At 36.7% G+C, this 12,817-nt stretch overlaps 1 protein-coding gene across 1 annotated transcript; it reads right to left on the reverse strand.

The window, feature by feature from the left end:
* Positions 1 to 6,643: 6,643 nt before the first annotated feature.
* On the reverse strand, positions 6,644 to 12,773 carry MRPL50 (mitochondrial ribosomal protein L50). Its single transcript, XM_007197085.3, has 2 exons — positions 12,629 to 12,773; positions 6,644 to 7,446 (listed from the first exon to the last, which is right to left on the reverse strand). Exons 1-2 carry the CDS (start codon positions 12,718 to 12,720, stop codon positions 7,059 to 7,061), a joined length of 480 nt encoding a protein of 159 aa, XP_007197147.1. The 5' UTR covers positions 12,721 to 12,773; the 3' UTR covers positions 6,644 to 7,058.
* Between the last annotated feature and the right edge of the window lie 44 nt (positions 12,774 to 12,817).

Genomic DNA, 12,817 nt, shown 5'->3' on the forward strand with positions numbered 1-12,817 from the left:
GACTTTGAAATAAAGACTATTACAAGAGACAAAGAAAGACACTACATAATGATCAAGGGATCGATCCAAGAAGAAGATGTAACAATTTTAAATATTTATGCACCCAACATAGGAGCACCTCAATACATAAGGCAAATACTAACAGCCATAAAAGGGGAAATCGACAGTAACACAATCAGAGTAGGGGACTTTAACACCCCACTTTCACCAATGGACAGATCATCCAAAATGAAAATAAATAAGGAAACACAAGCTTTAAATGATACATTAAACAAGATGGACTTAATTTATATTTATAGGACATTCCATCCAAAAACAACAGAATACACATTCTTCTCAAGTGCTCATGGAACATTCTCCAGGATAGATCATATCTTGGGTCACAAATCAAGCCTTGGTAAATTTAAGAAAATTGAAATCGTATCAAGTATCTTTTCCGACCACAACGCTACGAGACTAGATATCAATTACAGGAAAAAATCTGTAAAAAATACAAACACATGGAGGCTAAACAATACACTACTTAATAACCAACAGATCACTGAAGAAATCAAAGAGGAAATCAAAAAACACCTAGAAACAAATGACAATGAAAACACGACAACCCAAAACCTATGGGATGCAGCAAAAGCAGTTCTAAGAGGGAAGTCTATAGCAATACAATCCTACCTTAAGAAACAAGAAACATCTCAAATAAACAATCTAACCTTACACCTAAAGCAATTAGAGAAAGAAGAACAAAAAAACTCCTAAGTTAGCAGAAGGAAAGAAATCATAAAGATCAGATCAGAAATAAATGAAAAAGAAATGAAGGAAACAATAGCAAAGGTCAATAAAACTAAAAGCTGGTTCTTTGAGAAGATAAACAAAATTGATAAACCATTAGCCAGACTCATCAAGAAAAAAAAGGGAGAAGACTCAAATCAATAGAATTAGAAATGAAAAAGGAGAAGTAACAACTGACACTGCAGAAATGCAAACGATCATGAGAGATTACTACAAGCAACTCTATGCCAATAAAATGGACAACCTGGAAGAAATGGACAAATTCTTAAAAATGCACAACCTTCCGAGACTGAACCAGGAAGAAATAGAAAATATGAACAGACCAATCACAAGCACTGAAATTGAAACTGTGATTAAAAATCTTCCAACAAACAAAAGCCCAGAACCAGATGGCTTCACAGGCGAATTCTATCAAACATTCAGAGAAGAGCGAACACCTATCCTTCTCAAACTCTTCCAAAATATAGCAGAGGGAGGAACACTTCCAAACTCATTCTATGAGGCCACCAGCATCCTGATGCCAAAACCAGACAAACATGTCACAAAGAAAGAAACCTACAGGCCAATATCACTGATGAACATAGATGAAAAAATCCTCAACAAAATACTAGCAAACAGAATCCAGCAGCACATTAAAAGGATCATACACCATGACCAAGTGGGGATTATCCCAGGAATGCAAGGATTCTTCAATATACGCAAATCAATCAATGTGATACACCATATTAACAAATTGAAGGAGGAAAACCATATTATCCTCTCAAGAGATGCAGAGAAAGCTTTTGACAAAATTCAACACCCATTTATGATTAAAACCCTCCAGAAAGTAGGCATAGAGGGAACTTTCCTCAACATAATAAAGGCAATATATGACAAACCCACAGCCAACATTGTCCTCAATGGTGAAAAACTGAAACCATTTCCACTAAGATCAGGAACAAGACAAGGTTGCCCACTCTCACCACTATTATTCAACATAGTTTTGGAAGTTTTAGCCACAGCAATCAGAGAAGAAAAAGAAATAAAAGGAATACAAATCGGAAAAGAAGTAAAGCTGTCACTGTTTGCAGATGACATGATACTATTCATAGAGAATCCTAAAGATGCTACCAGAAAACTACTAGAGCTAATCAATGAATTTGGTAAAGTAGCAGGATACAAAATTAATGCACAGAAATCTATTGCATTCCTATACACTAATGATGAAAAATCTGAAAGTGAAATTAAGGAAACACTCCCATTTACCACTGCATCAAAAAGAAAAAAATATCTAGGAATAAACCTACCTAAGGAGACAAAAGACCTGTATGCAGAAAATTATAAGACACTGATGAAAGAAATTAAAGATGATAAAATAGATGGAGAGATATACCATGTTCTTGGATTGGAAAAATCAACATTGTCAAAATGACTCTACTACCCAAAGCAATCTACAGATTCAATGCAATCCCTATCAAACTACCACTGGCATTTTTCACAGAACTAGAACAAAAAATTTCACAATTTGTATGGAAACACAGAAGACTTCCAAATTGCCAAAGCAATCTTGAGAAAGAAAAATGGAGCTGGAGGAATCAGGCTCCCTGATGTCAGACTATACTACAAAGCTACAGTAATCAAGACAGTATGGTCCTGGCACAAAAACAGAAATATAGATCAATGGAACAGGGTAGAAAGCCCAGAGATAAACCCACGCACATATGGTTACCTTATCTTTGATAAAGGAGGCAAGAATATACAGTGGAGAAAAGACAGCCTCTTCAATAAGTGGTGCTGGGAAAACTGGACAGCTACATGGAAAAGTATGAAATTAGAACACTCCCTAACACCATACACAAAAATAAACTCAAAATGGATTAAAGACCTAAATGTAAAGCCAGACACTATAAAACTCTTAGAGGAAAACATAGGCAGAACACTCTGACATAAATCACAGCAAGGTCCTTTTTGACCCACCTCCTAGAAAAATGGAAATAAAAACAAAAATAAACAAATGGGACCTAATAAAAGTTAAAAGCTTTTGCACAGCAAAGGAAACCATAAACAAGACGAAAAGACAATCCTCAGAATGAGAGAAAATATTTGCAAATGAAGCAACTTACAAAGGATTAATCTCCAAACTTAACAAGCAGCTCATGAAGCTCAATATCAAAAAAACAAAGAACCCAATCCAAAAATGGGCAGAAGACGTAAATAGACATTTCTCCAAAGAAGATATACAGATTGCGAACAAACACATGAAAGAATGCTCAACATCACTAATCATTAGAGAAATGCAAATCAAAACTACAATGAGATATCATCTCACACTGGTCAGAATGCCCATCATCAAAAAATCTACAAACAATAAATGCTGGAGAGGGTGTGGAGAAAAGGGAACCCTCCTGCACTGTTGGTGGGAATGTAAATTGATACAGCCACTATGGAGAACAGTATGGAGGTTCCTTAAAAAACTAAAAATAGAACTACCATATGACCCAGCAATCTCACTACTTGGCATATACCCTGAGAAAACCATAATTCAAAGAGTCATGTACCAAAATGTTCATTGCAGCTCTATTTACAATAGCCAGGACATGGAAGCAACCTATGTGTCCATCAACAGATGAATGGATAAAGAAGATGTGGCACATATATACAATGGAATATTACTCAGCCATAAAAAGAAACGAAATTGAGTTATTTGTAGTGAGATGGATGGATCTAGAGTCTGTCATACAGAGTGAAGTAAGTCAGAAAGAGAAAAACAAATACCGTATGCTAACACATATATATGGAATCTAAAAAAAAAAAAAAAAAAAGGTCATGAAGAACCTACGGCCAAGACGGGAATAAAGACACAGACCTACTAGAGAATGGACTTGAGGATATGCAGAGGGGAAAGGGTAAGCTGTGACAAAGTGAGAGAGGGGCATGGACATATATACACTACGAAACATAAAATAGATAGCTAGTGGGAAGCAGCTGCATAGCACAGGGAGATCAGCTCGGTGCTTTGTGACCACCTAGAGGGGTGGGATAGGGAGGGTGGGAGGGAGGGAGATGCAAGAGGGAAGAGATATGGGAACATATGTATAACTGATTCACTTTGTTATAAAGGAGAAACTAATACACCATTGTAAAGCAATTATACTCCAATAAAGATGTTAAAAAAAAAAAGTATATGTACAAGGGGGTTCACTGGAGTATTGTTTATATGTGCAAAACATAGAACCAATCTGTATTTTCAGGATGAATTAAATAGCATATATCTTTCAATGAAGAACTAAGCAGTAATTCAAAATGACTCTGGAGAAGTATACTTATTAACAAAACAAATACATATTTTAAGAGAGAAGTAATAAATCAATATGTATTGTATTATATAAAACCACTTTTGTAAAAATACATATTTTAGGTGTCAATAATTATCACCATGTGAAAGTTTTTTTAAATTTTGGTTATCTGTGTTTTCTAATGTTTCCACAATTAACTTGTACATTGTATGTGTGTAATTAAAAACAAGCGTAACAAGAAAAATAAATTAATTAATTAATTAATTTTTTAAAAAAGACACTTACAGTGGAATGACTTCTGAGTAGGAAGGCGTTTTATGGTACACCAACACTCAAAAAACTAGAAAAGCCAAATAAAAAAATAACATAAAAGCAAAAAACTGGCAACAATTTAAAATCCAGTAATAGAATATTGGTTGAATAATTATGTAACATACATTTATGGAATAATATGCTATTAATCAAATCTATTATTCTTAAGAGTATTTAAAGATGAGTAGAAATACTCATGGTGTGAAGGGGTCACAAGACAGGATGTCATAGCAAATTTTAAAATACAGGAAAAAAGGTTTTTTTCACTTGTTAATATACAAGAATGTTAGGTGATTATCTGGTTGATGGAAAAGATATTTTTTGTCTTTCCCAATTTTCTAAAAAAAAGTGCTACTTTTATAAATGACACGTTAAAAGTAAAAAGAACAGAAGAGGGAGAAGTTTCTTTTATGCTACTTGAAATATATACTGTTGTTAAAAAGGAGACAAACCGAAAATCAAGTCATTTGTGCTAGGCCACAGGGCAGCAAACCAAGACAATATCTAACCTCATTATAGATTCGACCTTCCCCAGGAATGTGACCTTTAATCAGCCAATCTGGAATTTCCTGGTCAGCACTAGGAGGAAATCCACTGATAGACCCTATCCATTCCCCTTAAAGAGGGTGACCTTGCCTAAAACAATGCATTTTTGCTAGTAATTTCCTTTTTTCTGTTCCCTCTCTGCCTTTAAAAACCTTTCCTTTCCTGAAGCTCAACAGAGCAGCTCTCTATTGCTGGAGGGGATGCTGCCTGATTCATGAATCATTTAATAAAGCCAATTAGAATCTTCAAATTAATCAGTTGAATCTTTGTTATTTAGCACTGTTTGTGTAAGACCATTCATTCTACTAACCCTGAATCTCTATTTTATTAGCAGTTTTTATGTAAGCATACACACTGAGTTCAACGGCCCAACAGAGTAAAATTGCTAACACTTTTATATAGTAATCATTTATTTTTTTAAAAAGTAAACCTTTTATATCATATGTTTTTAGTTATCTCAGGAAACAAGTTAGCAAACCTAATTTAATCTTTCCAGGAAAACTATAGGTCATTATTCTGATATATTATATTGGGCTGTAAACCAGTGATGCCCTCTAGAGTTACTGATGAATGTGCAGTTTACCTTCCCTGTCAGCTAAACGTTCCAGGACTGCGGTTTCAGGGGGCAGTACTTGTCTCCCACCTCAATACTAGCTTCTAGGGTCATGGTACTCAAAACATCATCAGAATAACCTAGGGGCTTTATAGACAATTTCAGGACCCACTTCTGACCTACAGAATCAGAATCTGCATTTAAAAAAGATCCCAAGTGATTCATAAGCACATTAAATTTTGAGAAACTGCTCCAGGTTACGAAGGAGTAATTTCTTTGGCCCTTACATTTATATGAATGCTGGCTTTGCAGCTCTCCAGATGAAACCAAGTGCTTTTCCACACTGCCCTCACCATCTCTTACTTCCACCTTGCCCTTTGCACATTTTTCTGTGTCTCCAGATTAAAAGTAAAAGTTGCGTGGGAAATGAGATAATCAAATCCTGTACATAAAATTCAAATGTTTCCACGTTGACCCCATTTCACATAGAAGCAGAAGGGATAAACACCTCTAATGTTTAAGTTCCAGGGCTCCAAACACTTAGACATTCCAGGTACTTCTGAAGTTCTTCCATGTAGAGGTTATTGAAAATCTGATTGTCCACTGATGACATTTATAGGGCATGACCATACTGTAACTTATTTTTCTAATAAACATACCAGAATTTATATATCCAACTATTTTTTTCCCTCTTCAAAGGAGTCTCCCTAGAAAAGAAAATAAATACAATTTCCTTTGTTTAAAACCTATCACTTTTCTTTCAGAATTATTTGTAGTCAAGATAAAATACAAGCAATTCTTTCTTCTTGTGTCATTACTCTCTAGCTATATCTAAAATCTGAAAAAAAAAATTCCTAATTTAATCACTTTATCATTTTTTTATCATTCAGAATCACCTGGTTAGCTATTTGAGTAATTTCCACAAATTAAGTACATGAAAGTCTGCAGACTTATCACCCTAGTGGATATTCATAAGTACTCAAGGCCACTTTTTAAAAGTTACAGAAAAGCAAAAGGGTTTGAAATAAACATCTCCTTTGAAGAGAATATTCATTTAGGTATAGAATCTGTTCTATCTTTTATCAAATTAACATATATTCTAACTTTTTCATTTATAATACTTAAATTAAGAAAATGACAAGGCAGAAAAGCAAATGTCACATTAAAAAAATTACACACTTTAAGAAATCTACTTTAATTCCAAGAGATTAATCTAGATTGAACAGTATTATTTTCTATTTCTACTTATACAGTAAAGTGAATAGTGAAACTTTCATAATACACGACACAGATTTTTATGTTTCTTTTATAAATGTTACCTTGTTATGTAATATATATTTTCATAAATTATTAATGACCTGGTTCCATTAAAAAAACGTTTCAGCAAATGTGAAAAGAAAATCATATTTGTCAATTCATGATGATTAAAAAAAAAGGGAGATGATACATCCTTCCACTTAGAAAAAAGTGGATTTACAGACCAGTTCTGACAGCATTTCACATGGTAAAGTATCAAAATGTCTGATAAGCAGCCCCCTTCTCAGGTGGAAAAAAAATTATTTCAACGTGTTCCTCCTTTAAACTGCTCAGTAACCCCAAGTGATTTTTAAATTGGGAGGCAGATTACTGGCAATAAGTTCATCAAATTTAGATCTATCCTGAACAGGCACATTATAGAAATCAAGAACATCTCTGACCCTGCACATCTGGTGAAGCCTGGAGTTAGGCACTGCATGGCCCAAGTCATCAGCTAAAAGTGCCAAGAAGCTGAACTTCAGATGAACATCTTCCAGGGAGATGTCCTGCCAATTGTTAGGAACAGATGAACCAAAAACTTCTTTGACATGAGATTCCAAACGACTCTGGAGATCTTCAGGTGGTATGTAAGTTCGGCTTCGTAAGGGTGGACACACCAGAATAGGTTCTTTCTTCACCTCTTCTACTGTCTCAGCCACCATTGGCTGTTTCTCTTTTCTGGAAGGATCAAAAACAAATATGTGAATCTTTAGTTCACTGCATTAAAGAAGTTGACCAACAGAAGACCTAATTTTGCCCATCAATCTAAATCAATATACTGCACACTTACTACTCTTCTGGACACTGTTGAGAGAAGAGTTAGATAGGCCCCTGCCCTTGGAAGTTTATAGTTGAACTAAACTGGCACAAAGAGAAAACAAACACTAATTTCAGATTTTACATGCTATAAGAATTCCCAAGAATGGGTGAAGAAGGTAAATCCTCTGGGATTTCCGGTCCTCCCAGATCCAAACCCAACCTACCTCTCTAACCTCATCTCCCACTAATCTCCTATATACATTCTATGCCTTACCTAAACTAAACTACATTCTGTTTCCCACTTTCCTGATATCACATGTTAGCTCAAGTTATATCCTATCTAAAATAACTATCTTTCATCTCCACTTATAGAAATCTTATTTATCCTTTAAGTCCTTGGACAAAACTCTTCTCTGTCAAGCTTTACTTGATTTCCCCAATCAAGTATAACTGTAAGCTTCTCTGATCTCTCATAGTACTTATTTTTAATTGAAGTATAATGATTTAAAATGTCATGTTAGTTTCAAGTGTACAGCACAGTGATTCAGTTATATATATATATATTCTCTTTCAGATTCTCCTCCTTATGGGTTATTACAAAATAGAGTTCCCTGTGCTACACATTACATCCTTGTTAGTTACCTATTTTATATATAGCAGTGTGTATATGTTAATCCCAACCTCCTAATTTATCCCTCTCCCTCATTTTCCCCTTTGGTAACCATAAGTTTGTTTTCTATGTCTGTAGGTCTATTCTGCTTTGTAAGTAAGTTCATCTGTATCCTCTTTCTTTTTAAGATTCCACATATATCAGAGCACTATATATTGCTCTCAGAGCATACTGCATCTTACCTGAGTTTTAATTTTATTTACATTCTACTTCTCTTACTAGATCAGGGTTTCTCAGCGCAAACATAACTCACATTTTGGACAACTCTTTGTTGTGGGAAGCTATCCTGTTCACTGTAGGTTGCTCAGCAGCATCCCTGGCCTCTACCCACTACATGCCAGTAGCACCCCTGTCCTCCAGTCATAATAACCAAAAGACCTGGTCAAATGTCCCCTGGTGGGCAAAACTGTCCCCGGTTAAGAACCACTGTGCCAGATTATAAACTCCTGAATACGGAGATCTGTTTTATTGATTTTGGGGTCCTTTAAAACTGCTTGTGTAACTATTATTGAGTACATGGGCCAATGTGAAGGAATCTGTCTTGACACATTATTTCAGTGCTTATTTGTTCATAAACTAACTCCTGTGTTCTATGGAGTTGGCATCTGATTGGGATTGGTCATCCCTACAGAAATTGGAGGGCACCAGAAATGAACAATGTCTAGCCAAGAAAATCGTTTGTAACACTATTCATCTGTGCCTACTCAAAGGCTCTTCCGGCTATTTATCCCTCTTTCTGCATCAATTCTTTATCAATTTCTCCCTACCTACTGGAGTATCCCCATGACACACAAATATGCTGTAGGATCTCCCATCTTTAAAGGAAATTCTCCCCAGATTCCATGTTCCACTCCAGCTTCCTTTATAACAAAACTTCTCAAAAGAGTTGACTATGCTTATAGTCTCTACTTCCTCACCTCCCATTTTCTCCTCAAACTACTCCAGTCACATCTCATCATAATGAAATGTAATCTATTCCTTTCATCTCAGTAATCTCTTATACCGGCATACCTCATCTTATTGCACTTCGCAGATATTGTGTTTTTTTTAAAGCTGAAGGTTTGTCACAACCCTGCATCAATCAAGTCTACAGGCGCCATTTTTCCAACAGCATTTGCTCACTTCGTGTCTGTCACATTTTGGGAATTCACGCAATACTTCAAACTTTTTTGATATTATTATATTTGTTATGGTGATGACCAATGATCTTTGATTTACTATTGTAACTGTTTGGGGGTGTCACAAACCATGCTGATACAGACAACAAACTTGACTGATAAATGTTGTGTGTGTTCTGACTGCTCCACCAACTGGTTGTTACCTGGTCTCTCTCCCTCTCCTTGACCTCCCTATCCTGAGTCACAACAATACTGAAATTAGGCCAATTAATAATGCTTCATCAGCCTACAAGTGTCCAAGTGAAAGGAATAGTTGCACATCTTTTACTTTAAATCAAAAGCTAGAATGATTAAGCTGAGTGAGGAAGGCATGCTGAAAGCCAAGACAGGCTGAAAGCTAGGCCTCTTGGCCAAACAGTTAGCCAAATTGTGAATGCAATGAAAAAGTTCTTGAAGGAAATTAAAAGTGTTACTCTAGTGAACACACAAATGTTAACAAAGCAAAAGAGCCTTATTGCTGATGTGGAGAAAGTTTTAGTGGTCTGGATAGAAGATCAAATCAGCCACAATATTCCCTTAAGTCAAAGCCTAATCCAGAGCAAGGCCCCAACTCTATTCAATTCTATGAAGGCTGAGAAAGAAAGAAAGCTGCAGAAGAAGTCTGACGCTAGCAGAGGCTGGTTCATGAGGCTTAAAGAAAGAAGCTGTCCCCATAACATAAAAGTGCAGGGTGAAGCAGCAAGTAGAAGTTGCAGCAAGTTATCCAGAAAATCTAGCTAAGATAATGAAGGTGGCTACACTAAACAACTGATTTTCCATGTAGACAAAACAGCCTTCTTTTGGAAAATGTCATCTAGGACTTTCATAGCTAGAGAGGAGAAAGTCAATGCCTGGCTTCAAAGCTTCAAAGGACAGGCTGACTCTTGTTAGAGACTCATGTAGCTGGTTACTTGAAGTTAAAACCAATGTTCATTTACCATTCTGAAAATGCTAGTGCCCTTAAGAATTATGCTAAATCTACTCTGCTTGTGCTCTATAAATGGAACAACAAAGCCTGGAAGACAGCACATCTGTTTACAACATGGTTTACTGTATATTTGAAGCCCACCGTTGAGACCTACCACTCAGAAAAAGATTCCTTTCAAAATATTACTGCTCATTGACAATGCAACTGGTCACCCAAGAGCTCCCTGATGGAGATGTACGAGATTAATGCTGTTTTCATGTGTGCTAACACAACATCCATTCTGCAGTCCACAGAGCAAGGAGTAATTTTTACTTTCAAGTCTTATTATTTAAGAAATACATTTTGTAAGGCTACAGCTGCCATAGATAACGATTCCACTGATGAATCTGGTCAAAGTCAGTTGAAAACCTTCTGGAAATAATTCATCATTCTAGATGCCATTAAGAATATTCGTGATTCATGGGAAGAGGTAAAATATCAACATAAACAGGAGTTTGGAAGTTTCTAACCCCCACGGATGACTTTCAGGGGTTCAAGACATCAGTGAAGAAGTAATTGCAAATGTAGCAGAAATAGCAAGAGAACTAGAATTAGAAGTGTGCCCTAAAGATGTAACTGAATTGCTGCAATCTCATGATAAAACCCCATCATTGAAGAGTTGCTTCTTATGGATAAGCAAAGAAAATAGTTTCTTGGGATGGAATCTACTCCTGCTAAAGATACTGCGACAATTGTTGAAAAGACAATAAAGGATTTAGAATGTTACAAAAACTTAGTTGATAAAGAAGGCGTAGAGTTTGAGAGAATTGATTCCAATATTGAAAGATGTTCTACTGTGGGTAATAAGCTATCAAACAGAATTGCATGCTACAGAAAAATCATCATTCAAGGAAGAGTCAATCAATGCCGCCAACTTTGTTGTCTTATACTAAGAAATTGCAAGACACCCCACCCTTCAGCAACCACCACCCTGAACTATCATCAGCCATCAACATCAAGGCAAGACCCTCCACCAGCAAGAAGATTATGACTCTCTGAAGGCTCAGATGATGGTTAGCATTTTTTAGCAATAAAGTATTTTTTTAACTAAGGCATGTATATTGTTTTCTTAGACATAATGTTATTGCACATTAAACACACTACAGTACAGTGTAAGCATAACTTTATGTGCACTGGGAAACCAAAAAATTTGTATAACATGCTTTAAGATCCTCGCTTTATTACAGTGGTCTGAAAACACACCGCAGTACCTCCAAGATACACACTTGTGCTCTAGTTTTCTTCATAATTTACCACTTTCTGAAATTATATTTGTGCATTTTTTCCTCTGCCATTACATATGCTCTATGAAGACAAAGATTTAGTCTGTCTTATTAACAACTGTATCCCTCACACCTAGATGCCCAGCATATACTAGACACTCTAGAAATACTTGTTGAATGAGCAAATGAAACAAACTTGAAGGAGATTTGAGAGATAATAATAAATATTAACCAAAATAGAGGGGAAGCTAATAAATTCATAAGCTGATGATAAAAACCCTTTTGGATTAAAGGAGTTTTTGTTTGAAATCTAAGAGGGCATATATTGTTCCCTAAGGTTCCTATAAATTTTGATGTCCTAACACTGAGTCAAATAGACTTACCTTTACAAAACTCCACATGGTATTGTGGGAAAAGCAGTAGATGAGGAGTTAAGAGACTTGGGTTCCAGATCCAGCTCTGTCATAAACTTGCTTTCTGACTTTTAGCAAAATACTCCCTCTCTGTGCGGCCTCAGTTTCCTCTTGCCCAGAGTACTTACGCTCTGAGAAGGGACTTTGTTTCCGCTGCTGTATCCTACTTAGAGAAATACTGGGCCAGGACAGCTGTCTAAAAACCATTTGCTGAGTGAATCAATGAACGAACACAACGAGGAGGTTGCACTTCATCTCTGAATCTTGCTTGTGAAGAAATATACCCCGCAAATGAAGTTAGTTCATGGAGTACTTTCACATTCACGTTCCTGAGCTGCTCGTCCCAAATGAGTCACTTGTTTCCTGACACCACACTACACTCTGTGTCTGGAACACACGGTCAGTACGGTTTACTCAATAAATTAACGAGTGAAGTGGAAGGGTGAGGGGGTGGTATTTCGGTTCTAAGATGAGTAAACTGAGGCCAAAAGAAGTGACGGGACCCCACCGCTCGCGGAAACCAGCGCTGAAGCTTCTGAGCTCAGAACCCTAACTCACTTTCCTGCCCCTTCCCTGGTGGCGCAGGACCAGGGTCCCGTCTTAGTTCATCCTTCTCAGTTTCTCTCCTCACTTTCCGTTAGCATGACCCACCGTCTAACCTTCCACTTTACCTGAATCGAGACCAAAATTCTCTGCGTGGCGCCCCTGAGACTATCCACGTGAAGCTTCTTCTGGCAACGCCGGACACCCAGAGCACCGCCATGTTCCATGAGAGCTTCAGGACAGAGCTCCGCCCCCAGCCGGCAGTGACGCCGCAAGATCAGCCAATCAAATGTAAGCTTAGTGGCAGGTGTTCCCTT

This window comes from Balaenoptera acutorostrata, chromosome 6 (assembly GCF_949987535.1).
Source record: "Balaenoptera acutorostrata chromosome 6, mBalAcu1.1, whole genome shotgun sequence".
Lineage (NCBI taxonomy): Eukaryota > Metazoa > Chordata > Mammalia > Artiodactyla > Balaenopteridae > Balaenoptera > Balaenoptera acutorostrata.